The sequence below is a fragment of the Aphelocoma coerulescens genome (genome assembly GCF_041296385.1).
Source record: "Aphelocoma coerulescens isolate FSJ_1873_10779 chromosome W unlocalized genomic scaffold, UR_Acoe_1.0 ChrW_unloc_scaf_3, whole genome shotgun sequence".
Taxonomy (NCBI): domain Eukaryota; kingdom Metazoa; phylum Chordata; class Aves; order Passeriformes; family Corvidae; genus Aphelocoma; species Aphelocoma coerulescens.
The window spans coordinates 2383508-2409424 of NW_027184082.1; the positions used below are offsets into that span (position 1 = coordinate 2383508).

The 25917-nt window shown below is 45.4% G+C and overlaps 2 protein-coding genes across 5 annotated transcripts in view; one reads left to right on the forward strand and one right to left on the reverse strand.

Moving 5' to 3' along the window:
• LOC138102861 (DDB1- and CUL4-associated factor 12-like) overlaps window positions 1–8397 on the reverse strand; it is a 59164-nt gene extending 50767 nt beyond the window's left edge. The window contains exons 1-2 of the mRNA XM_069000612.1: window positions 8061–8397; window positions 7078–7332 (exon numbers count right to left, since the gene is read on the reverse strand). Of these exons, the coding sequence (XP_068856713.1) occupies window positions 7078–7332; window positions 8061–8132 (327 nt within the window). The 5' untranslated portion in view covers window positions 8133–8397. The remainder of the gene's footprint in view (window positions 1–7077; window positions 7333–8060) is intronic.
• A 2216-nt stretch (window positions 8398–10613) lies between these two features.
• The window catches only part of LOC138102852 (ubiquitin-associated protein 1-like), an 82769-nt gene continuing 67465 nt past the window's right edge, over window positions 10614–25917 (forward strand). The window contains exons 1-2 of one of the 4 annotated variants that reach the window (XM_069000601.1): window positions 10618–10635; window positions 11479–11666. The gene's annotated coding sequence lies outside the window, so the exon portion shown is untranslated. Of the gene's footprint in view, window positions 10636–10720; window positions 10759–11478; window positions 11667–23983; window positions 24008–25917 lie in introns of those variants that run through there. The other 3 variants (XM_069000600.1, XM_069000602.1, XM_069000603.1) reach the window with 3 other exon arrangements.

Genomic DNA, 25917 nt, shown 5'->3' on the forward strand with positions numbered 1-25917 from the left:
CCTAGAGTAAAATAAGCAAGCACTGTCTGCATATGCTAGAACTATTGCATCACCTGGGGCAGCACAGGAAGACAGAAGATCACTCTTGAAAGCTGCACCACTGACTGCCAAGAAATCTTCCCTGTAAATGCAGCAAACAGAAGCCAAGAGAAGCCAGTTGTTAAGACACTTCTAAAGCAAAAAAGGGATAAATATTAAGAAAGAAGATAGGCACACAGCTAAGAATGCAGAAATTTTGAATACCATTTTAAGAGTTCTAAAGACACGACAATAAAAGTTTAAAGGTAGTCATATATTTTGTGCAAGTGCAGCCAAAACCACAACATACAATGACATAAATCCAATGAAAATACAGAAATTGGCCTACTTCCAAGCAAACTGGTAGCTTCATTACTCTTGAAATAAGTACATCTGCAAATAACTCCAAAGCAGCCAGGCCTCTAAGAGTCTTGACAAAGTCCTGATAGCTGAACTACATTTTTTTCCTTTATCTCAAGCAGGAATAAGAACTTATTTTCCCGCTAGTCATTAAATAGAAACTAAGAAACAACCACAAAACCTTTTTCTGGATGCAGTAAACTCCACCAACCCATAAACAGTGAACTGTGCATATTTGTCCCTTGATTTTAAGCTTTGCATATAATTTGGTTCTTCCTGATAGTAAAACATAGTGTGCCAAATAACTTGACATCCTGGATTTTCAAAGTTAGGATTGCTTTGGCCATCTGCCAAAAGTCCAAGGACCACACTTCATCTGTGAGAAACAGCAATCTCAGCTATCATGTTCTCTGCAGGACAACCTTGTTATAACAAGCAAACAGGCTGGATGATGAAACAAAGGGAAATCCATCTCCCCTCCTATTTTTTTTAAAGTGATTCAGATGTACAGCTTGTAAGAGTGCTATCACTCAAGGACCAAGGTAGACAGGCATGGCTAGATACTACAGTTGTCATAGTCATGAATCTTTATGATCTGGATCTACTTTGCATACCCCATGAGATTATTAGCTGTATGTGTATTTTTCTTTTGGTTTGCAGAAGCAGTGCGAAGTCATTTTGGCAAATGGCCCTGTGTTGGTTTTGCACAGCCTGGTTTTTGGTAGAGGGAGGGGCCACAGAGGTGGCTTCTGTGAGAAGCTGCTAGAAGCTTCCACCATGTCCAGCAGAGCCAATCCCTGATGGCTCTGAAGATGGACATGCTGCTGGCCAAAGCTGGGCCAATTAGAGAGGTTGGTAATGCCTCTGTGATAACATGTTTAAGAAGAAAATCAAAACAAAGTGGGCACACACAGATATTCTTCTAGCCAGAGAAGAGGAGGAGGTGAGAACATGTGAGGGAAAATGACATGGAGACACCAAGGTCAGTGGAGGAGGGGGAGGAGCTGCTCCAGGTGCCCGAGCTGAGGTTCCTCTGCAGACCGTGGTGAAGACCATGGTGAAGCAGGTTGTCCCCCTGCAGCCCATAGAGTCCATGGGGGATGCAGAGAATCCACCTGCAGCCCATGGGGGAGGTACCCACGCCAGAGTGGGTGGATGCCTGGAGGAGGCTGTGGTCCAGTGGAAAACCCAGTGGAGAGAGGGGGCCCTTGCTTCCAGGCTGGAGCAGCCTGTCCTTGGAGGACTGCACCCTGTGGAAGAGTGACCCACGCTGCAGCATTTTGGGAGGACTGTGTGCCCATGGGAGGGACTCACATTGCAGCAGTTTTGGAAGAACTGCTGCTTGTGAGATTTGGAGCCATGCTGGAGAAGTTCATGGAGAACTGTGCTCCCATGGTGCATCAGGGGAAGGACTCCTCTCCCTGAGCAATGGAAGAAAACCTCAGGTGATGATCTGACCAAACCCCCATAACCTGTCTCCCTGCACTGTCGGTGGGAAGGAAGGAGGGGCTGGGGGGAAAAAAGGTGGTTTTTAAGGGCTTATTTTACTTCTCATTATCCTCCTCTGATTTTGTTAGTAATAAGTTCACTTTGTAACTTTAAGTTGAGCCTGTTTTGCCTTTGGAGTGTTTTCTCCTGATCCTTATCTCAACTCACAAACCCTTGGTTAATTTTTCTCTCCTCTGCCCAGCTGTGGCAGGGGAGGGCAAGTGCGCGACTTTTATGGGTGCCTGGCATTTGGCCAGTGTCAAACCACAACAAGTGTAAGTTGGGATTTACATACGCCATGGAGACTGCAATCTAGCAGAAGGGTTGAGCAAATGAATCAAACTTTAAAGAGACAAATTAGCAAAATGTGTCAGGAAACTTCCTTGAAATGGCCACAGGTATTACCATTATCTTTGTTACGAATTAGGGTCCAACCCCAAACTAACCTGAGGGTGAGCCCATATGAGTTGATGTCTGGGAGACCGTATTCTGTTACAACTTTCCCTGGATCCGAGGAACAAATACAGAAACAGAAAATGGAACAATGTTTCGTTTCATTGGGAAAATCTTTCAATGAACTAAAAAGGTTTGTCATTCGTTCAGAACCTCTTACCCTAGACACCCCAGTTCATTCATTTCAGCCCAGGGATCACATATACATCAAGACCTGGAAATTGGAACCACTTCAGGAGCAGTGGAAAGGACCTTATCGAGTTCTGTTGACTACAAGAACAGCAGTGAATGTTAAAGGATTTAACTCCTGGATTCACTGCACCTGAATTAAGAAGGCTCTCAACTCAGAGTGAACAGTGGAAAACATCTGACCCCTGCAGCTGAAAATCTTGAAGACATCTGTAGACAAGTAGTGAAATGTATAGGCTAATGCTTATAGGAATCCTTTTGTCTTTAGGGGGAGGGGTTGAAGAAAATTTAGTATTAACTTTAATCCAAGGGTTTGGTAAAATGTGTAATCTGTCCAACATTACAGCCCGCCTTCCTATCCCCGGTTCAGCAGGGGAACCTATTCCTTGAGGAATTATCCCTATAGATCTGTCAATGCTAATTCAATATGATAATGACTAATGCAATAGCAAAAGCAAACATCACCAATTATTTGGATGAGAAGGAGAGATGTAGGCAATGAGGAGATTGTATTCTTGAGGATCTGATAGCTTGGAGGCCGGGAGACAATAGAACTATTTTTGGGAACAAAGGAGGTACAGAGCATCCAACAGGGTCCCATAGTCTCGACCAATATTTTCTTGATTTTGCCTTGGCAGCCTCAAGAGGCCAGGCAGCCAGGTTATTTGATTTATGTGTTACTAAGAATCACACCCAAAATGTTTCAGACTTGCCAGTGTCAAACTCTCCGATGCAAGCCTCATACCTGGACAAATTCCTTAGAAGGACAATGGAAATACTTGGGGAAGGTAGAGTGGTGTCTGGATTGGGGAATCACACCTATGTATAACCTAAATAAGAGTCAATGGAGGTGTGGAGAAAAACAAAATTATGAAAGTCAGTCTAGCACCATAAGCTAGATGGCCAAATTAGTTCTAAATTGCAATAACCAACCTTTAAATTACATTAAATCTCTGCAAGTTCCTTCCCCCGGTTACACTGTCTGGGCTACTTCAGATGGATATTGGACCACCCGACTCCTGCTTGGACCAACCACCTGGCAAGTTACCTTAGAGTTATTAACCTTGTGCCCAACTTGGAGAAGAAGACCCATAAAAGCCCAATACTGGAGTAAGGTAAAACAAGACACCAAGGATGAATAGACAGGGCCTTCAGCTTCCACACAATTTAAATGGGCCCTACAGAGTTTTCTCTTACCAAGAGCCATGGCTCTAGAAAACAGTATTTTGTTAGAAAATCTAACTTGGCAACTAAGGAAACTATCCGAAGCTACAGAAAAGGGATTTCAAATCATAAATGGGCAAATACAGGCAAATACTAAATTGACATTACAAAACTGGCTGGCCTTAGATCTATTGCTGGCCAAAGAACAAGGGCTTTGTGGGTATTTAAAATTGGATAGAGAACACTTTTGTGTATGCATCCCAAATGTAACAGAAGATCTACAAAAACAGTTTAATGAAATGCAGCAAGTTGCTAAGGATAGCAAGGCTATCCAAAAGGCCTCTGAAACTAATTGGTTCAATAAAATTCTTCAAGGAATTGGGGGATGGTCCCTGAGAGGATGGCTGGCTGGAATACTGGAAACCATCATAGTTGTAATCGTAGTAATTATCGGTCTTGCTATTGGCTGTGTTCGCAAAATGATCAATCGTAACCTTGCAGGAATATATGCTACTATAGATAAACATCAAGTTGAAACTTATCAAATGGCCTTAAGGAATTTGAAAAGTTTCAAAGGGAGGAATTGATACCAAAAAGGTTAATTCAATTTCTACTGTAACTGTGAGCTTTTAGTAGAAAGACACTGTGTCTGTGGACCTTTGGCAGAGAAGCAAGGCATGCAGAAATTGTTCTCCAAGTAAGGACGTTGGAAGATTAAGAGGAGACATCTGGCTTAGGAATGTAGTTACAGCCAAAACAAGGACTGAGTTTGGGAACTTAAGGAACATGGGGGGGGGGGGGGGGGGGGGGTTTATGGTAATGGACAACTTATAATATGCATGTAGTGACTGTATATTGTAGAGAAATGGCTGAGTGAACAGGGACATGTGTATGTGCACAGTCCAAGCTATATTAGTGAACTGTCCTTGACTAGGGAAAAAAGAGAGGAGCAATGCTGATGTGGCAAGCCGACAGGATGTTGCGGAGGGGGATGCTGACCATAGAAAGAGAAAAACTTATGTTAGTTAGTCGCGTGCATATTAATCTGTAACCAATCACTTGCTATTAAAGGCCGCGTGAACAGTAGCTGTAATCCAATAGTATGGAGCTTGCTTATGTGTGCTTGGGGAATTAGGGTATAACTATGGGTCTGACAATAGAATAAATGGAGTTCCATCATATCTCTATGAGAAGTGTGGTTCATCCCGGCAGATCTCTGGCTATTGTATATTAGCAACACGTTTGTAGAAATCAGGGGGCATGTTAGGAAGGAGTGATCCCCCATGCCCTTCCAGGCACCTGAATAAATGATGCCCTCTTTAACACAAAAAGCTGGTGTTAAGGTGTCTTATTCTGGTTTTCAGAGATTTGGTAACAAGTTGACTGACTGAACTACATTTCCAGAGACAAGACCACACAATCAGGCAATCCATCTTGATGTGAAACTCTGAAGCACTATCTAATGGGCACACACTTTGATGTAATTGAATTTGTTCAGTGCCAAAATCATATTTGTCAGTTTTTGTGTCTTGCCCTCCACATTTAATTTCAGGAAGTTGGGAGACAGCACATGTTGACAGATGACAAAGGATGGAGAAGTGAGAGACTTTGCCTGCTAAAGGGCATCTCTACCACCCACACTATACTTGGCATGGAAACTACTAGACTCTGAAGACAGACATGGGTATCACATGCAGTTCACAGAAAACCAAATACTCTTGAGACTGAGGCAATGAACACACATGGAAACTGAAGGCAGAGAGATTCTATTTCAGACTTAATTCCTATTAAAAGACTGTTTTGTTTATACAGATAGGCCTTGCTTCTTAAGAGCTACTGCATGAAAGCCTCCTGCTACGTAACTATGAATAATAACAGAACATCTGAAATGAAAAAACAAACCAAACCAAACCAAACTAAAAAACACTGTCCCTTGCAGGTCAGATCACTGAGTGTGGCTTTTGCAAATAAAAAAAAAAAAAATCTTGAGGTAAAGAAACAACCACACCTAGTGATATACTTTGAGGTTTTAGAGCTGCTTGATCTATACATTCTTTACAATGCTCAATTCATTTCTATAGCACTTACCAACCTGCAAAGAACAGGTTTGGGATTTTGCACTAATTCAATCAGAATTTCATATATGACATTGAAACCTCAGCCAATGAAGTTGGGCCACTAACTCCAGCAGAGAGAGCATTACCTAAGAAGTATGATCTCCTCCATTTATTAATCACATAGGACATTATTTTAATATTTTCCTATAAAGGGATGCTTTGGAAATATGAAATCTGAAACATGACAGAGTCTGACGAGATTTCAGATTTTGCTAAAGCATGTAAAGGTACATAAGCAAGAAAAGTTATTTAAACACTGAAAATAGATTTAGAGTGGAAAAAAAATTACAAACTGGAAAAGCAAAGGATAATCCTGAAGATGTGAAATTAATTTTTTTCAGCTTGGAACATTTCTAGCTACTCTGAAGAATATCTGGAGTTTAACCATAGTTTTTAGTTTTGTAGCAACTTTTTGAAATCACAGAATCACAGAATTGTTAGGGTTGGAAGGAACCTCTGGAGATCATCCAGTCCAACCCCCTGCTAAGGCAGGGCCACCCAGAGCAGGTGACACACGAATGTGTCCAGGTGGGTCTTGAATGTCTCCAGAGAGGGAGACTCCATGCCCTTCCTGGACAGCCTGTTCCAGTGCTCTGCCATCCTCGATGTAAAGAAGTTCTTCCTCATGCTGAGGTGAAACTTCTTGTGTTTTAGTTTATGGCCATTCCTCCTCATCCTGTTGCTGGGCACCACTGAAAAGAGTCTGGCACCATCCTCCTGGCACCTGCCTTTGAGATATTTATATGCATTAATGAGATCCCCTCTCAGTCTTCTCTTCTCTAGACTAAACAGGCCCAGCTCCCACAGTCTCTCCTCATGAGAGATGCTCCAGACCCAAGTCAGCAGCACAGAACCATACATAAAACCAAACAGTAAAAGACTGAGCGCAACAAAAATAGAGTCTTACTAGCAAGTTTTACCAGGCATGTTAGCTACCATTTAGCAAAGCTAGCATCATTCATTAACTTTACATTTGCAGGACAGGAAGAAAGATCGAACCCCACTGTTGCTTACCATCCTGCAAATAGATGTAAAACTCTCTATGTGGATTAGATAGATGCTGCATGAGGTATAGGCCTCAGGTTTCAGGCCATCTGCATAGTACCATGTTTTCAGATTATGTGATCGTTAAGCATTACCTTCATTCAAAATTAATTGTGCACAATTTGGAATCCACACCTAATTACTTCCTAATATATTCCTTGGCTATCTACATACTTCAATTATGGTAAGCGCCATTTGGGGTGGAATAATTAACAGTGAGAAGCAAAAGATAGGTGGCACTTACTGTGTTGCATTTTGTCCCACACACCACTTGCCGGTGGTTCAGCCACTGGGAGGCAAATACTTTATTAAGGATTCCAAGGTGAAATTCTCTCTCCTTCAAGAGGCTGGGAAGCTGCTGGGCTGCGTATCCATGCAACAAGTGGTGATAGCTGGACTCATTCTGCATCCTGACCTCTCTACCTTTCAGGTAGTACACAACAGACCTTTTCACTCGGGGGAGTCTTTTCCTTTTGTGAACTGAGTGATCCCACCCATACTGTGGAAAAGAAGCATTAAACTTAGATAAAGCAACTAGAACAAACTTAAGACACAAGCCTTCTAAATTCAAAGATATTCTCAGCAAAATACTGAAGCCTTACAAACTACCCATAGAATACCATACACGAAGATTAACTCAGAAATGGTGATAAAGCCTTCAAGCAACATAAAATTAAACATAAATATTTGCTAAAGAAGCAACACTACCATAATACTGAAAACAATCCACCCCGGTTCGGCACTGTTGGGACACCAAAAGCTTATAGAAACAAGAGGAAGACAAGAAGCACTTTAAACGGAAAAGCAGCCCCGACAGCCTCCCGGCGTGAGCTCGGCAGGTTTGGAGGTGACACTGCGGGGGTCATCTAATACTGACCGCACCGTTCATCGGCCTCCTCCGGCCCGGCCTGGGGTCGCCTCGCAGTAACGGTCAGCTCTGGGGCGGCGGGGACTCGGCGGTTACGGGCCGAACAGAGAGCTCCCGGCACCACCGGAGCAGGGACAGGGGGAAGCTGCCTGCTGTATCGCATCGACAGCCACCGGGACCGGGACTACTCCTCCCCACCATCTCCCCCCCCAGGACACCTTCCCGAGGCACTGAAAGACCACGCCCTTTCCCCCTACCTCAACCGGGCACCGGGACACGGCAATCCCCAGTCAGGGTTACCCCAGGCACCGGCATGTGGGCTTCTGCCCTCATACACCCGTTCCCGCCTCCCAGCCTACCTGCTCCCCCCGGAGCCCTCCGGCGGCAGCCGTCGCCGCTTTCCGCTTCCTGCTAACTGTTTTCCGGGCCATAGGAGAAGGAGAAGGAGGAGAAGGAGGAGAAGGAGGAGAAGGAGGAGAAGGAGGAGAAGGAGGAGAAGGAGGAGAAGGAGGAGAAGGAGGAGAAGGAGGAGAAGGAGGAGAAGCCGAGAGCCCAACCTGGGCCCCACATGGAGCAAGAGGGGGAGGGGGCCACCGGGGTACGGGGCAAATAAGTGCGGGGAGCCAGGCCCGGTCACTCTCTTCGTCACAGGCCCCACCGACTGCGCTTCACGACATTTTCTCCGAGATGTTTTTACGACAGTCCCACCCCGCCCGAGTCTCGTTTCCTAGCAACTGGAGGAGGGCGGGCGGCGAGCTGGCCCACCCTCTTTGCGGCTGCCAAGCAGCGCAGCCCCGTCGGGGGCGGGGCGGCGCTCCCTGGCGGCAGTGCCAGCGGAGCTCGGAGCGAAGCTTCCCGGCTTCGCCACTTGTCTGTTCCCCGCTGCCCTGCACGGATCGGCGGCGCTGGCTGGCGGCCTCCCCGGGCCCGTCAATTTAAGCATAGGAGAGGCACTGTATTATCTACACCGTTTCCAGCACAAATACAAACCTTCAGCTACTGTGAAGCAGATTAACTCTACCCCAGCCCAAACCAGCACAGTGATCTTTTACCGAGACAGCCTGTGAACGTATTCCTGTTGATTGTAACATGCACAATCTATACTGAAGTTCTACATCTGTCCTGTGGGAAAATCTGACCACAATGATAGGAAAGATGTGTGCTAATGTCTTTACAAACAATTCTATGGGTGAAGGTATGGGTGTTAAAGTCTTTGAAACGGGTCTGGGTGTCTCTACTAACTTCAAGCAGCAGATTTGTTGCAGATCCCAGACAGCTTGACTCCTGAAACAGACAAGTGAGTCTGCACAAGCCTGACCTTCTGAACTTTGGGGTAAAATGACAGGTTCAAGGGGGGAATATGTGGTAAGTGGTTCAGGAAGGCTGTACCTTCCTAGTACCTCAGCCAATGGGGAAAGGAAGAGGGCAACATGCGGCCGGGAGTTTAGGATAAAAGGAGGCTGCACTCTCTGAAGCTGAGAGAGAGAGAGGGAGAAAACCCTGTGGGCATGTGCCCCAGTGGACTCTCTCCCTTTAATCGAATAAAGTTGCAGGACTCCTCAGTCTCCTTTATGGACACTGGCTTTTCATAGTGTGATTTTCCATACAACAAGCATAAAACGCCACCTCCTCCCCTTCCACCGCTAGACCAGAGGAAATAATGCCTGGCACTGGCTTCACTTTGCAAAACTTCATCGCAGGTTTCCCTTAGAGAGACCCTTTTAACTAGCTTGGCTGTATCACCTGGCTTCTCCGAATGAATACAAGAGCCTAGTGCACAATGAGGTGCTTAGTCAAACTTTCAGGTACTCTTCTCCACCAAAAAACTCCCTTATTATAGGGGAAATAAAGGACATAAAAATATTTGTATGTGATTATGCTGCTTTAAAACTGATGTGGATGGATGTGTGCTTTTCCTTATGTTCACATGGCTCACATGAACTTTTGCCTATGCTTATAGAGGCAAAAATTAAGAGTAACCCAAACCAATAGATCACCAATGAGTAACATTGTAGAGAAAAGAAAAAGGAAGACAGGAAAAAAAAGCAACTGTGATGTACAGGCAGACTGAAAAGAAAGCCAGCTCCTGACCACTTGAAACCCTCTGGTTTCTCAAGTCACACAAAATCAGTAAACATACTATTTTCCAGAAAACGATGGCATTTCTTTTATGCTTTTTTTTGGTGTCTTTTCACCTAACAAACCTCAAAAACAAGGGTGCTGCGAAAAGCCAAATTGAAAAAAAACAAACCCAAACCTAGAAAAGAACCTATTAGGCTTTCCAACTTCCCCTGAGGATAAAAAGCCCAAGGGATAATAGTCTTTTGCTGTTTTCAGTCGTGATTTACCATGATTAATGCTCATCTCTACATCCTCCCTCACATGCATAGCTACCACCTCCATTTTGGACAAAACACCTTAATTTTGTAAGAAGGCCCTCTCAAAAGACTGAAAACCTGCTGCCAAAGTTGCTCTTGGGAGAAAGTGCCATGCTCCAGGGCATCCAGCAGGAGTGCCTCCTCAGCTGTGCTGGGTGGGCATGCAGCCCCTCGTGAGGGGACCAAGGGCAGGTGTCGAGGCAGGCATCTCTGCTAAGGGAATAGGCTGAGACGTATGAGGCAAAATGCCCCCTTTGGGCCCGGCTCGCCACGTTCATCCAGTCCGGAGGAGTCTGTCGCTGTGCCCAGCTAGGAGAGGGGAAGAAAGTGCTAGAGGAGCCCCCGGGCAGGGCCGGAGCCAGGAAAAGGCCCACAACCGAGACAGGCAGAGACAGACCCAAACACCTCCACTCCGGGTAGAAGGAAGTGTAAGTATCGTCGCCCCACCCCTCTTCCGCTGAGGTGATGTCAACGTAAGCACCTCCTGATTGGCTCAGCGGGAGTAGGTGACCTTGCGTCGTGACGTCAGCGCGTCGTTGGGGAGGCGAGGTGGAAGGTAGGTAGATAACATGGCCTCTCCTGGTTGAAGGGTTGGGGGTGGTGATATGGTGTGCGTTTCGTACCGGCGGGTGGTGGGCAGTGACCGCGGGGATAGCAGGAACCTCCAGGTGCTGTGCAGGTAACGAGCGGGCCGGTAAGGAATGGGAATGCAGATGCTGGTCTAGGTGGGGGGCGCAGCCGGCCGCTCCCCGGGCCCTCCGCCCCGCTGCCGGGTTAAACGTCGCTGCTGCTTCTGCTTATCCGGGGCGAGGGACCATCCGCGCCCCCACTGTGATTCAGCTGATGTGACGTGCCGGCGGGGCGGCTGCGGGGCCGCTGGCCTCTCGGGGGCGGGGGTTCGCATGTTTGGGGGCTGCTCCCCCGGCTGTGGAGGGGAGCGAGCCTGTGAGCGCTGCGTTTCTGCATGGCCTTGCTCCGCCTTCATGGCCTCTCAGTACTGCTTTTGAAGGTACCGTTTAACAGAGGTGCTGTACTAGCTAGGGGGAAGGGAATGAGACTGAGATGGTATGTGTGGTAATAACATATAAAACTTGGACCGATTTCTTCAAGGCCATATGCCAGGATGGTGTTACGTTGCAGTACCACAACTGTACCGACTTCGGGTTTTTGTACATGCAGAGCTGTGATTCAAAGGTGTCAGTGATACTTTAGATCACCATTGCAATTAGGTGATTTTAACTTTTTAGACTGTCCTGGTTTCAGCTGAGATAGAGTTAATTTTCTTCTCAGTAGCTGTTACAGTGCTGTGCTTTGGATTCAGTATGGGAATAAGACTGATAACACACTGATGTTTTGGCTGTTGCTGAGCAAGGCTTACCCTAAGTCAAGGGCTTTTCAGTGTCTCAGGCTCTGCCAGTGGGCAGGTGCACAAGGAGCTGGGAGGGAGCATGGCTGAGACAGCTGATCTGAACTGGCCGAAGGGATATTCCATTCCATAGAATGTCATGCTCAGTATATAAACTGGGCGAGTTGGCTGGGAGCCACCAATCACTGCTCGGGGACCGGCTGGACATGAATCAGTGGGTGGTGAGTAATTGAATTGTGCAACACTTTTTTCTCTTGGGTTTTATTCTCCTTTCTCTTTTTCATCATCATCATTATAATACTTGAAACTTCAAAAGGAAAACCAAGGAAATCTTAGGTATAAGAAATTTAGTTTTACTTATTAGACAAAACTGCTATCCAGCCTTCTCTGGCATTTTGTTTCTAACATAATAACTCCCAGTCTTTTCAATCATAAATTCCAAAGCTTCAGCTGTCATTTTACAAGGATGCCTAAAGGCATGACTATCTATTTAAAACTGACCTGTGCAATTCAGATCAATGCCAGTGTAAAGAAGGTCTAATGGAGCTGTAATTGAAAAGCTCTGAAAGAGGTTTTTGAAAACGATTATTTAAAGAAAAGGTAAAGAAGGGTGAGCTCACAGTTGTTGTGTGTTAACTACTTAGGTAGGTAATCTTCTCTGGTATGCAAGTGCATCGCTTCATGTTTTGACCCCATGACTTGGTTTGAATAACCTCATGTTCTGTGTCCCTAATGACCTTTTGCAGTCAGTATAGTCTTGTATGAGGTCTCCTAAGAGAAACTGAGTATTGGGGTTTTTCCCTCTATTAAATTATCAGATGTATTCCAAATCCTTGCTTGCAGAGGGAAGGCATTTTCTTTAATGTTAAGAAATACTGTCTTTCCTGTGGTTGGGAAATTTTGAAAGAACAGCTTCTGTGTCCAGACTTGATAATGGTGGGAGGTTTTTTGTTTGTTTTCCCTTCTTTGTAAGGCTACAAGGTCTTTTTGGAATCCTTTAAGCTTGCAATGTACTTGAAACACAGAAGTATACAAAAGGGGAAGCAGAATATAATTTCTCTGACTTTGGTTTAAATCTTCTCTGGAAGGGAATGCAGATGGGTTCAAAATGCCAGTGTTGCATTAGTAGTGTTACAGTTTTTAACTGAGTTAAAATGGAAATTCTGAGCTTACATTTTCTCAACTGCATTTTGTGTCGGAAATTCTTACACCAGAGTAACATTTTAAGTGGGCATATCAGAAGAACATAAGTCCTATACAAGAAGCAATCAGTTCTTCAGCTGGAAGATGGTCTGAATATACTTAAGCTACTTAGCTATTGGGAGATGTTTTCATGGAAGCTAGTGAAGACTTGTGAGCTCCTGGTTAGTCTGGTTTATGTTGCTGAAGATCAGCATTCATGATAACTATTTACTAGATTATGTGAAAGATTTGATTTAAACCCTTTCCAAATGTATGTTTGTGCTTGCACCATTTGGCATCTCTAGGCTAGCAGCAGATGAAGTTGACTGAAATGACTGGTGAAGTTTGTTTCCCTGAATTTGTGAGGTTCGATTTCTAAGAGTATGCGTATGACCAGTTATGTTAAGTGTTAGCAGCATGCTTAATTAGACATAGCGATTGTGCTTGTTTAACTTGATTTGCTTAATCAATTCTGAACGCTAAATTAAAATTAGATTTCTAGTTTATTGTCTTGGTTTGAAAGACAGGTGTCTGCTAAGGAAGGCAGGAGCCTCCCTTGGAATGGCACATGCGACACCCCTTCCCTCCGAGTTATTATAATTTTGAAATCAAGGGGCTTTTAGGCAAAGATATGGGAAATAGGAATAACAGTTCTTTACTATTATATATCTATATGTGTATAACAAGTCAAACAAACAACAATAACTATGGCAGTAACAGCAATCACAAACCCAGTGCTAGCCTTCTCGGCTGTCAGGCCCTTTCCCCTCGGGTGCAGTTCTGCTCGCAGCCAGCAGGGGCGCTGGCAGCTCCCGGTGAGCAGGGCAGGTGCGATGGTTTCCCCGCGGCTGCAGGGGGCGCTCCGGAGCGAGCTCAGAGAGCACGCGGCACTGGTAGCCTGGGGTCCCGGGGAGGGATGGAACAAAGGTTTGACAAACCCCTGGGCAGCCGATCCCAGTGTCCGGCCGGACCCTCAGGAACAGCAGGCTGGAACAGCAGGCTGGAACAGCAGGGACGAGCACAAATCCCGGGTGGCAGATGAGATGTATCCAAACTGCAGAGCTGCGGTGGGAACCCCCCGGAGGTCTGGGCAGGCAGGGCGAGCAGGCCTACAACATAGTGAAGACTTGAAGCAACGGCGGGGGCAGGGCAGCCACGGCCCAGCTCCCAGTGGTGCAGGGAAAGGTGGGCTTGGGATCCCGGGGTCTCTCCGGTAGAAGGAAGGCAGCCAAAGAAGCAGGGGACTGACTGCCCACAAACCTAGGTGAAAGAGATGCACCCCTCCCCCTATGACCAGGTCCTTTGTTTTCCTTAAGCTCCCAGTAATTAATCCCCCTGGCGACATGTATGGGGAAAATTCCTTTAAGAGAAAAAGAAAAACGGGAGGAGAACTAAAACCCCAACATTTATAGACACTGTGTGAAAAACGAGGTCCACTCTTAGTAAAATTTTAAGGAAAATTTAATAAAAGGGACAACTAGGAGACAACAGCAAAAAGGGGATTACTGCCAGGTGCTTTGGCAGAGATCCAAAGGCACACCTTTACATCCAAAAGATCATCTTTAAAAGTACACCTCTTATTGCATACTCATCACAATCATGCATGATTCATAAATTCTTTGGCGTTTCTGTGTATCATCCCATCAGCCTTATCTTCCTCCTTGGCTCCATTCCGTCTCTGCTCCCTCCATAAATTCTTCTCTCTGGTTTCAGGTCTTCTTCTTCTCTGATAAGATACTCCAGGAATGTGAAGACTTTCTCTGCCTATCTTTTCTAAATTGACTACATAAACAATAGACATTCTATATCATGTATTACATTACAGAACCTAGGTAAAGTTTTTCTAACATTAAGGAACATGAAAAAAAGCCAACATCACAATACATTCATAACAATTATGTAACATTTGAAAAGCCAATATCACAATACATTCATAACAATACCTCCCTTTTCCTTTTTTTACAGATCATTTGGCTTGAGCAGTATCTCTTGTTTTCTAGCCTTTATTATTTGCTCATTTTTTCACAAATCAATCTTGCTTCTTCAAAGGGGTCTTTGATATCATTTTGCTTCTTCAACACCATGATCTTTTGTGCCGTTCCAGATGTAGCCAATTTTGGTTCCACAGGCAGTGGTACTATTTGCATGCCTTGGACCACAGTAGACATTAATCGAATGAAACAGGGGACCAGGCAAGGGAGAAATATCAAGCCTGCGGTGGCACATAAAAGGAAGAAACCTAGCTTCTTCCACCATTCTTTTCCAAATACATTATCCTACCAGCTAAGTTTTAGTGCGGATTCCCACTTTTGGACCGGTACATGGGCTATTTTTCTGATATTTTTGGCTATATTTAGGATGGCATCCCCATGGTCATCTATCTTCAAACAACAATCTGATGTATTAAATTTTCCACAAACACCTCCTTCTTCAGCCAATAGATAGTCTAAAGCCAACCTATTCTGATACACCGCAGCTCTTGTTTGGCTTTGTTGCCTAGCTAGTAATTCCAATGCCTGACTGGTTTGGTTCGTTATTATTTCTAGAACTGCTTGGAGTCTTATAATCCGATTCAGCACATAAATTGGGGTTCGATATCCTCAACTCCCATCTTGTGCCCAGGTGGCTGGCCCATACATTTCAATTATGCGCTCAGCGGGCCATTCCTCGTCTCCCCATTTTTGAGATCCTCCAATCAATTCTCTTTTATTCCTTTTTAGATCCTCATTCACTGGTATTCCTAGTTGATCTCCGTCTGGTTCTGGTAAAAGAAAGAATCCTGGGTGTATGATCCCCAGGGTACAACTCCCTTTCCAATGAGAGGGGAGCTATGCATATGCCTTTTTCTCGCATATCTAAAATAGGCCATCTGGTGCCTTCCAGCAATCAAATTTTTGTTGACTTATATTTTCTCAAAATTCTAAAATGTCTGGGTTCCCAAAAATAAGGATTTTTTTTTTTTGTATCATTGCATTGAAAGAGTTTGACCTTATTATTGTACTTACAATCATTTTCCTTTGTTTTTTCCTGAGTCCAATAGAGAGCTGGTTTCTCAGGGACCCACCATGTAAAAGTTCTATTACTGACCTTATATCTCTTACAGGGAGTATTTCCTACTTCGTTAAGGAAAATTGTTTCCGGTACGCTAGAGACACTCCTCTCCTATCACTGTTGAACTCAGTACCCACCCTTCTGGTCTGTTTTCTTCCCTTATCCTTGTCCGATTCCACTTAAGGAATTCTATTTGGCTTAAGCTACTGCCTTTCCATGGCCATTCCTCTGTCATCAGAGGCCCTCCACAGATCCAACAGTTGGTTACATTAAGCTCCTTACCTATCCTTTCCCCCAACTCCACAAACAGTTTTTTTCCAAAATTTGAGCTATCTTTTTCATTTTCTAATTGTTGTTTGAATTTCACATACATGTCTTGAATTGGGGTCAATAAAGAGTTAGATTGCTGTGCTAGCTTTGCCTTCTTATTTACCAGTTGTTCTTTTACTAAGTCTGAGACTTTACTCCCAACAATATATGTGAAACACATCCATCTTTCTCCTTTTGGACATTTACTTCCCAACCTGCTACCACTTGTTCCTAGGTTTTCTGCAATCCAGTGCTTTTTCCCATTTTGCATACAGTTTTCTACTTTGGATGGGTTATAACAGTGACTGTTGACATGGCTATGTGCAATGAAAAAGGAACCTCAGTGTTTTTCCATATACAGCTTTCGGTAACACCTATGGCATGGCTGTGTCGGTATCCCCAGAGGGAAGAGACAAAAAAAGGAGTGACAGATAAAGGAATAACAGAGGTCCGATATGGCTTATACCTCCACCTCCCATGCCTATGGGGTTGCTACCCACAGCAGGGGTATATGATCTTGGTGGCAAATACAGTGGTCAATTCGGTCTTGCCCTCTATTTCCTCATCACTTCCTTTTCGCTAATTTCCAGGCAAATTGCTTTTGACACTTCTTAACTGTAGCTTCCCACTGTTCCTCAGGTATCTCCCATTCAACAGGCACTAGTAATTCCCATCCACAAAGCAAGGTTACTATTTCAGCTGTTCTTTGCTCTACCTGGATGGGGAATAGATTTGGCATTCGACACTTCATGCAATGAGAGTGTCGTTTTAGTGAACTACAATACCAATATTTTTTACAGTTTAGACATTTATATTTAACCCAGCTAGCATGTCCAGTATTGGGGTGGATCAGACAGGGTATATGGTATGGCACTGTTGGAGGTAGCAATTCCTCCTCCTTTTTAAATAAGTCACAGGCTAAGGCCAGAATATGAGAACTCTCAGACTGAAATAGTCCTGATCCTCCTGTTTGGAGTGGAAGTATTCCTCCCCAAGGAGGGTATTGGAGGTGTCTCAGGACTTGTCCAGGCAACACTTGAAACTACTGATATAAGCTTGGCCTTATTTCCCAATCAGGTGTGATTCTTGGTGTATCCCTTGGATCATTTGGGTCTTCCCAGTGCATTATCACCCAGTTCCCGCTTAAGAGTCAACTTGGTATCACCAGGCTTACATGTTATAGTCCACTCCTTAGGTTCTTCCACGGGTCCTTTGATTCTGCTGGCGTGGATCCACCCTCGCTCCTTGGTCCGGATCGCTGCCTCAGTCGTCAGTAGCACCTGAAAAGGACCTTCCCATTGTGGAGTTAAAGACTGCTCTTTCCCTGTTTTTACTAGTACCCACTGCCTTGGATGGATATTATGAATTTTAAAGTCTAAAGGTGTGGTTTGAGGGATTATCCCTTTTAACCACAACTCTTCAAGGGTCCTTGCAATTGTGTTGACATATCCTTTAACACTCATTTCCCCTAATTCATAGGTAGCAGTTTCATGTTGGGTGGTCAGAAAGGGTAACCCAAACTATAGGAGAAAGTTTCACGAAGGATGTCTGGACTTCAGGCGGCTCTCTTGAAAGCTGTTTATTGCATAGGCAAAGTTACAGCAGTTCAGGGAGTGGGTATCCAGAGCCAGCCCTACAGCTGTCAGCTACAGCTTGTAGGCATACCTGAAGCTGCTTTCTGTTCAAGTTACAAAGCATTATATACTTTGCTGAGTATTTTAATACATAACAACCAATAAGCACCATACACAACACCTTTACATTTGCCTATAGCCTATCATAGCTACTACCATCACCATATTATAGTCATTATTATCCAATCACAAGAGTAAGTAAGTTACAATTTAAGCTTACAATGGAAAATTCTCAGACCTCTCTTCTTCTTGCTACATCAACATTTCTTGTTTGCCTGCGATATCTCTCTTTTTGGTAAAAACATGTTTTCTATTTACTTATGCTCTTCTTGAGACTTATTTACTTGGTGAAAAACATGTCTTTGTAGTCACATACCTTTGTCCTAATCATAAAAATCTCCTTCCAACTCATCTCCAACCTTTGCCTTCTCAGTTATTCAGTGATCAGTGTTTCAGCAAAGCATCTTTTATTCTATATCAAAACTTGCTTTCATTTCTATCTCATCCTCAGTTTCTTCATTCAGAGATCTTTCTGCCAAGCCTACATATCTGTGAAACTTTCTTACCAAACTTTCATCCTCTGCAACACCAAACATCATTTCATAAGGTGACACTCCCAGGTCTGACCTGGGTTGTGTCCAAACCCTCAATAAAGCCAGAGGTAGGCATTTTACCCATGACATTTGAGTTTCAATTATTAATTTAGTTAAGATTCTTTTTAAAGTTTGGTTCATCCTCTCTACCCGTCCTGAACTCTGTGGTTGCCATGGGCTATGTAGTTCCCATTTTATTCTCAAGGCTTGAGTTAGTTGCTGCAGAACTTTTGATGTAAAGTGTGTCCCTCTATCTGAGTCTATCCTATTAATCATACCACACCTAGGAATAATTTGTTCTAAGAGGGTTTTACATACTACATTGGCTGTGGCTCTGACAGTGGGAACAGCTTCCAGCCAATGGGTAAGATGGTCTGTTATTACTAACAAGAATTTCCACCTCTGCACTTGGGGCAGTTCAGTAAAGTCCACTTGGATACTTTGAAATGGTCGGAGAGCTAACTCACGACCTCCCGGAGTTGTTTTTCTCATCACCTTTTTATTTACTTTTTGGTAAACCATGCATCCTTCACTTATTTGTTTAGCCAACCCATACATTCCAACGCACACATAACTCCTCAGAAAGTGATCACACAAAGCCCCAGCACCCCAATGAGTTTTCTGATGCACGTCTTCCAATATTTCTCTGGTGAGTGACTTATTAAGCAACTGCCTTCCATCCTGAAGCCTCCATTTTCCACATTCGTCTGGCCTTCCCCCCCCATCTTACTTAATTCCTTCTCCTCTGTTTCACTGAATTTTGGAGTCTCCAATTTTTCATTCTTTGAGGTCAAAATTAACTTAACCCTTTTTATCCCATTTTCTGCAGCATCCCCAGCCTCCTGATCTGTCAAATTATCTTCTCCCATTTCCGAGGTCATTCCCCTCTGGTGTCCTTCTACAGCTATCTCTTCAGGCAATTCCAACGCCTCCAAAACAATTTCCCCATGCATCAACCCCTTTCCCCCTGAAGCAAGTAATCCCCTTTCTTCCCAGATCCTCCCAAAGGCGTGCACCACTCCAAAAGCATACCTTGAATCAGTATATATAGTTCCCTTCTTGTGTGCTAAATATTCCAGTGCCCTTTTTAGGGCATATAATTTGCAAGTCTGAGCTGACCAGTTGGAGGGTAATTTTCCTTTTTCAATGGTTTGCATTAGTCCCCCCATCAACCAAAACATACCCTGACATTCTTTTTCCTTGTACACATCTAGAAGAACCGTCTACATATATTATTTTGCCTTCTGAAAGGGCTTGTTCCTCGAGATCTGCTTGAACTTTGGTGTTTTGCTTCCTCTTTAAGAGGAACAGCAGAAGCGGTCGTTGCCAGGGGAACGGTGCAGGCGAGGGAAGGGGGGTAGGAGGTGGGAGTCCTCTCCGAGGCTGATTCCTCCAGGAGTGGGGGGGCATAGGTGGGGATTGCCACCGGAACCGCCAAGGGGACAAGTTCCTCCGGCGGATACCAGAGTCTGGTGTGGACCCTCTGCAGGCAGTCCACAGCAGATGTGGCGGCAGGACTCTGAGCTGCCGGCGGGCCCAGCGCAGCCCATGGGCCAAAGCCGGGTTCAATGGAGCTGCGGCAGACAACGCAGCGGGGGCAGGGGCTGGTGGAACAGCCGCGGACATCGGAACCGGGACTGGGGCCGCCGCCGGGGCCGGGGCAGGGGCAAAGGGGGGGCCCAAAAGCGGTGGGCTGGGCTGCCGCAGAGCGGATACCCGGGCTAGGGACAGGCGGGACACTGTCGGGGGGGCTGGGCTGCCGCTGGACCCTCAGGGGCTGGAGGGGGCGGTGGGATCACCAGGGCCACAGGCGGAGCCTCCGCCGCTGGGACAAGAGGTGGAGCCATGGGTGGTGCCACGAGAGCCGGGACAGGCGGGACCTCGGGCTTCAGGACCGGGAGTGCAGCTGCGAGTGGTGCGACAGCAGCCTGGGCTTGGGGGGGGCAGGCGGCATAGCGGGTTGGGTTTGTAACCGGGCAGAAACACCAATTTAGTGTAGTGGTTTGGTCCAAAATACTCATTACTGTTTATCTTCTGTGAGATAAGAATTAGGAGAAATGCAAAGCAGGCACCAAACATGAAAGAACATAAAGAAGTTTATTAACAGACCTAAAAGAAGAAAAAAAAAAAATTATACTACACCTTCAGAACTCTCCTCCTCCCCCCACCTTCCTCCGTTCTCCCACTGACAATGTAAAAAGACAACCCTTGAGATGTTCAGTCTGTTTACCACTTCCATAATAACCTTGTTCAGTCCATTTAGAAAGAGAAGTCTCTTCTAGCTCATGCTATGAACACATTATCACAATGAGCCAGCCGCCCACTTCCAAATATTGTTCAGTCCATTTAGGAAGAGGAGTCTCTCTGCTTGCGATGTGAGTCCCTTCCCCCGACTTGCAGCTTTTCCCGCAACTGCTTTTGAGGGTCCACTCTTGAAGTTTTTGGGGTACAATTTTAAGGTTGAGCCGTAAAGAAACAAAAACAGAGGCCTTTCTCCTTCCCTGGGAGCAAAGGGTCTTCCTCATCTTCATCTTTAGGACTATCTCTGGGAGCATCTCTAGGAACTGCGGTTTCTCCTTTCCCATTTGGAGCAAAAGTCCTCATCGCTTCCATCTCTCCCTGTTACAGTGGGGATACTGTAACACGCCTATATCAAACCAGGAGTCCCGTGGAAAAGAAATATATATGGACGGATTCTTGATAGATGTTTCAGAGATGTTTATTTCCCCAGCCGCATGGCCGGGGCTCTGCCGAGGAACTGTTACAGTCACAGGACCCGAGCTCCTTTGCCCGCACAGGAAACACAAACCAACCAATGGGGAACGAGGCTGACCAGGGGCAGGGAAACCCCGTGCCTCCCCCCCAGGGCTCCCAGGGCTACATGGCGGGGGAGGGACCCTGATATTTCACCCGTTTTATTTTATTAAAAGGAGAATGAAGACATCTGGATAAACATAACAAGAACAGTATCAAAACAAAACAAGCCACCCTCCTGAGTCTTTAAATGTCCAAACAGATTCTGTGGAACATCTTAGGGCTGACAGAAGGGAGACAGAACTCTCTGAGCAAGATTTATGGGGAAACTGAGGCAGGAGAGGGTTCAATCTCTTCCCTCCCCCTTTTCATCCCCCACTCAGCATTGGAAAGGGATTTTTGGGGAAACAATTGGCAAAGACAGGGTTTTGTGAGGGAAACCATGGATGAAAAAATGGATTGGGAATGCACTGGGGGTAATAGGATATAGGGTAAAAGGGAAAGGTGGGATTAGGAAAGGGAGACTGTAGGGGGGGTTTACAATGGAAATATTGTCTAACATTACTACAATTTTTTGCATATATACTGCCTTTTACAGGAACACCATCAGGCCCAGTGACCCGTGATGCTTGTAACCCTTTTCTACCTTGTATGATTTTGAATTCCACCACCTCTCCATCTCCCAAGCTTGGGATGCATTTTTCAGGGTTATTCTTTTTAATAGCAGTTCTATGCACGAATATGTCTTGCTGTTTATCACATCTTGTTATAAAACCATAATTTTGTTTAACATTATACCATTTCACTATCCCTAAGTTCTTAGCTACTAGGGTCTTTTCCTTTTTCCGAGTGGCTGCTGTTTTCTGTCTTGCTGCATCTTTGCTCCCTCTTTCGGTCGCTCCCGTGTTGGAATTGTCGGCGCTGCTGGTTCCTGCGCACTCTTCCCAGGGTCGCGTTCGGGGCCGTGCGCGCTGGCCGGGCCGCGCTGCTCCGTTCTCCGTGCGTCGCCTCCTCTGCTCTCAGCTGCGTTGCCACTGCCAGGCGCTGCATCTCGGCCAGGTCCCCAAGTGATGACCCCCCCGCGCCCTGCTCCAGCACGTGTTTCGGCTGGGCACGGCTCCGCTCCGCCGCTGCCAGCCGCCACCCGCGCGCCGCCCCTCTCGTTCGGGTGCTCACGGGGCTCGCTCCACCACGCGCTGCGCGGGGCCGGGCGGGCACTGCCGGGTCGCGCCGCTCCCGCCGCGCCTCGCTCCGCCACTGACACTGCGGCTCGCATGGCTCCGCCCGCACGCGGGAATTGTCTCGCTGCTGCTTGCAGAGCGCTCGGTGCACGTCGCCGAGGCCGCACGGTCCCTGAGGCAGGCTTCCCTTCACCAGGACACAGCTGACATTGCTCAACAGTCTCGGTTATTAAATAATATTCACAAAAATATTCTTCCATCAGCATATATTTTGACTCAAATATTAACTGGGTCCAAACGGTCTTCCAAAAGCCCTTGGTAAGAATTAAATCCCAAGAAACATAGAAAAAGTTCTTAAACAACCATGCCAGGAAGTGTTTCAGTTCTTTTTGAGCTTGAATCAAGCTAAAATTTACAAATCGTTGTTCAAGAATCATTTTAAGTTTAAGATAAATGTCCATATGCGGCTCTGAAAGCCAAGAGTCTTCCCACGGTTCCTCCATAGTTTAGATATGGAATAGCAAAACAAAACCAAGAAGAGGGATCCAAAGTTTCCAGGGTTTACTCACACAAATCAGTCGCTTAGGGATTGGGGATCGTTCTGCTCACAATTCCCCACCATTTGTTACAGTGGGGATGCTGTAACACACCTATATCAAACCAGGAGTCCCGTGGAAAAGAAATATATATGGACGGATTCTTGATAGATGTTTCAGAGATGTTTATTTCCCCAGCCGCATGGCCGGGGCTCTGCCGAGGAACTGTTACAGTCACAGGACCCGAGCTCCTTTGCCCGCGCAGGAAACACAAACCAACCAATGGGGAACGAGGCTGACCAGGGGCAGGGAAACCCCGTGCCTCCCCCCCAGGGCTCCCAGGGCTACATGGCGGGGGAGGGACCCTGACATCTCCCTGTCCAAACTTCTCATGAAATTACAACTGCGTCAGCATCTGCCTATCTCAGCACAGGTGCTTTTGCTTGCGAGTTGAACACTCCACCCCCCATATCTTCATGAAATTACAACGGGATACTCTGATATATCATAGCTTCACAACAGACTTTCAGCTTTAAGCATCTCCTCTTTCTCGTCCCTCAGGTTTTCATCTCTTCACAGCAATAAAAGGGTTAATCTCACCTCGGCCTTGCAGCTGTGTGGCTTATCGCTGTTGGTCACCTGACCTCTGCCGGACAGCAGTGCCTCTTTTGCTGAAATCTTGGCTGCAGTGGAGGGGGGAGCCGAGCTGCTCTGGCTGCCCACAGCCGTGCTGGGGGGGGGTCATCCTGGAGCCGTGGCCCGGCCTGGCCTGGCCTGAGCAGGGGCCGGGCCCACTGGGCCCCGCTCGGGCCCTGCAGCCACCTGTCCCAGCACCGGAAACGAGAGAGAGAGCTGTGGGGGGTTTGTCTATTCTTAAGTGTGTATCACAGAGGCGGTCACAACTTTAAGTGGCTTAAAGAATTGTCCATATTCAAACTGGCCAGCTGATAGGTTCTATCAGGTCCCAGAGAAAGCTGTAAGCACCCCTTAGCAAGGACATCCCTTCTGGGACTATGCTTGCTAACCTATGACAGGCGGGAATGGAGGGGGCAATACTTCCAGGGGGTCCCAGTCCTTCTCTTTCTTGTTTTCCCTTTTCTCCTTTCCTTGGGTCTCTGACAACTTAAAAATTCTTATCCCCTTAGACTCTATGTTTCCCACCCAGTATGAAGCATACTTGCCTTCTTCTGTGTTAAAGGGTTCTTTTTAATTTACAGATACTTGTAAAGCCTGACAGATCCAAACTTCAAAAGAGCCATATCTGGGCCAGAAAGCATGGTCGGATCTTATTTCCTTCTCGGCCCAATCAAACATACAAAACGGTATCATTTTGACTTTGCTTTTTTTCTTTGTATTTGGGTTAGTATTCCAGTTAGCTAACATAACTCCCAAAGGGCTTTCCTGGGGTATCTCCCCTGGCACGCCTCTATTCCCTTTTTTATTCCCTGACTCTTGCTTACTAGTTTTATATCCCATTTTCTCAGAATCTTATCTATTCTTCCCAGGCCTTTGTTTCCCACTTTTTTTAATAAAAGCCAACAAAACAAACAACTATTCGAACCCCACCACCTTTTTCCCCTTTCTTCTCCTAGAATACAAAAGTTCCCTCCTTTTAATAAAATATTCCTCCCTCCAGAAAATAAAGTTATATTTCAAGGTTTAACATTTCTATCACATACATTTTCATTCATTCTCACTCACTCCTTTTTATTGTTCCAATTTCTCTTTCTCAAGCGCTATCAGTCACAACCACACAAGATTAAGGTACCTTTTAATTTCAAATTGTTGGCCAATATTCACCCCTGGGCCCAAAGTTCCAGGTTTCTTGGAGTAATCCTCAATTTGGCAGAATTAAGCCTGGATTTCTTGAATTTTGAACCCTCAATCCAGCAGTCTTAAAACCTAAATTTCTCGGATCCAATCTTCAACCTGTCCAATTTAGCAGAGTTAAGCCCGGATTTCTTGAATTTTGAACCCTCAATAGGGCAGTCTTAAACTCTAAATTTCTCGGATCCAATACTAGGAAACTCTTGACTCCCCTCCTTCAAGGAGTCTAGTCTCTCCCCTGAAACCCAGTCCCAGTTAGACTGGGGGTTCTCTCACTCCTTTTATATTTCGCTTTGCCTGTTTACTGACTGCTTCCCTCGTGGGAGAGCAGAACTGCAGTCTCAGAGACTCCACACTCACTTTGCAGGTCTGGGGTAACCAGCCCACGTCTCATACACACACTTTAATCCCCGTATTCCCCCAACAAGAGGAAAGGAAAAAATACTCACCTTTCTCGGAGTTTTCATGCACAAGATTTTACGTGTTTAATTATCGCGGTATCTTAGGGAGCCTTTTCTTTCCTTTCTTTTTGCTTTGCCTCCTCTCTTGTCCTCCGGGTGTTTGACCTGCAAACCCCCCTGACCACGCCGGGAAACACAAAGCAGGGCTGCCAAAAGCAGGCAGGAGCGCCCCCCCACTCTCTGTTCCCTGGGAGATCTCAGAGGTGAGGCCTTTTCCCCGTACGGGCCACCAATTGTGAAAAACGAGGTTCACTCTTAGTAAAATTTTAAGGAAAGTTTAATAAAAGGGACAACTAGGAGATAACAGCAAAAAGGGTATTACGGCCAGGTGCTTTGGCAGAGATCCAAAGGCACACCTTTACATCCAAAAGATCGTCTTTAAAAGTACATCTCTTATTGCATATTCATCACAATCATGCATGATTCATAAATTCTTTGGCATTTCTGTGTATCATCCCATCAGCCTTATCTTCCTCCTTGGCTCCATTCCGTCTCTGCTCCCTCCATAAATTCTTCTCTCTGGTTTCAGGTCTTCTTCTTCTCTGATAAGATACTCCAGGAATGTGAAGACTTTCTCTGCCTATCTTTTCTAAATTGACTACATAAACAATAGACATTCTATATCATGTATTACATTACAGAACCTAGGTAAAGTTTTTCTAACATTAAGGAACATGAAAAAAAGCCAACATCACAATACATTCATAACAATTATGTAACATGTGAAAAGCCAACATCACAATGCATTCATAACAACTGTAAATTGTTAAAGCATTGTTAAATATTTGACTCATTCATAGTAGTATGAAGTCTTATGCTAATTAAGTTGAAGTAGCAAAATTTGTTCATAATTACTAAATGCTTTCCATTTGACTGTTTTAAACTCTCAGAACTGGTAGGCATTTGCTATTCAAGACTTTGGATATAAGAAAATAGTAGTTAAA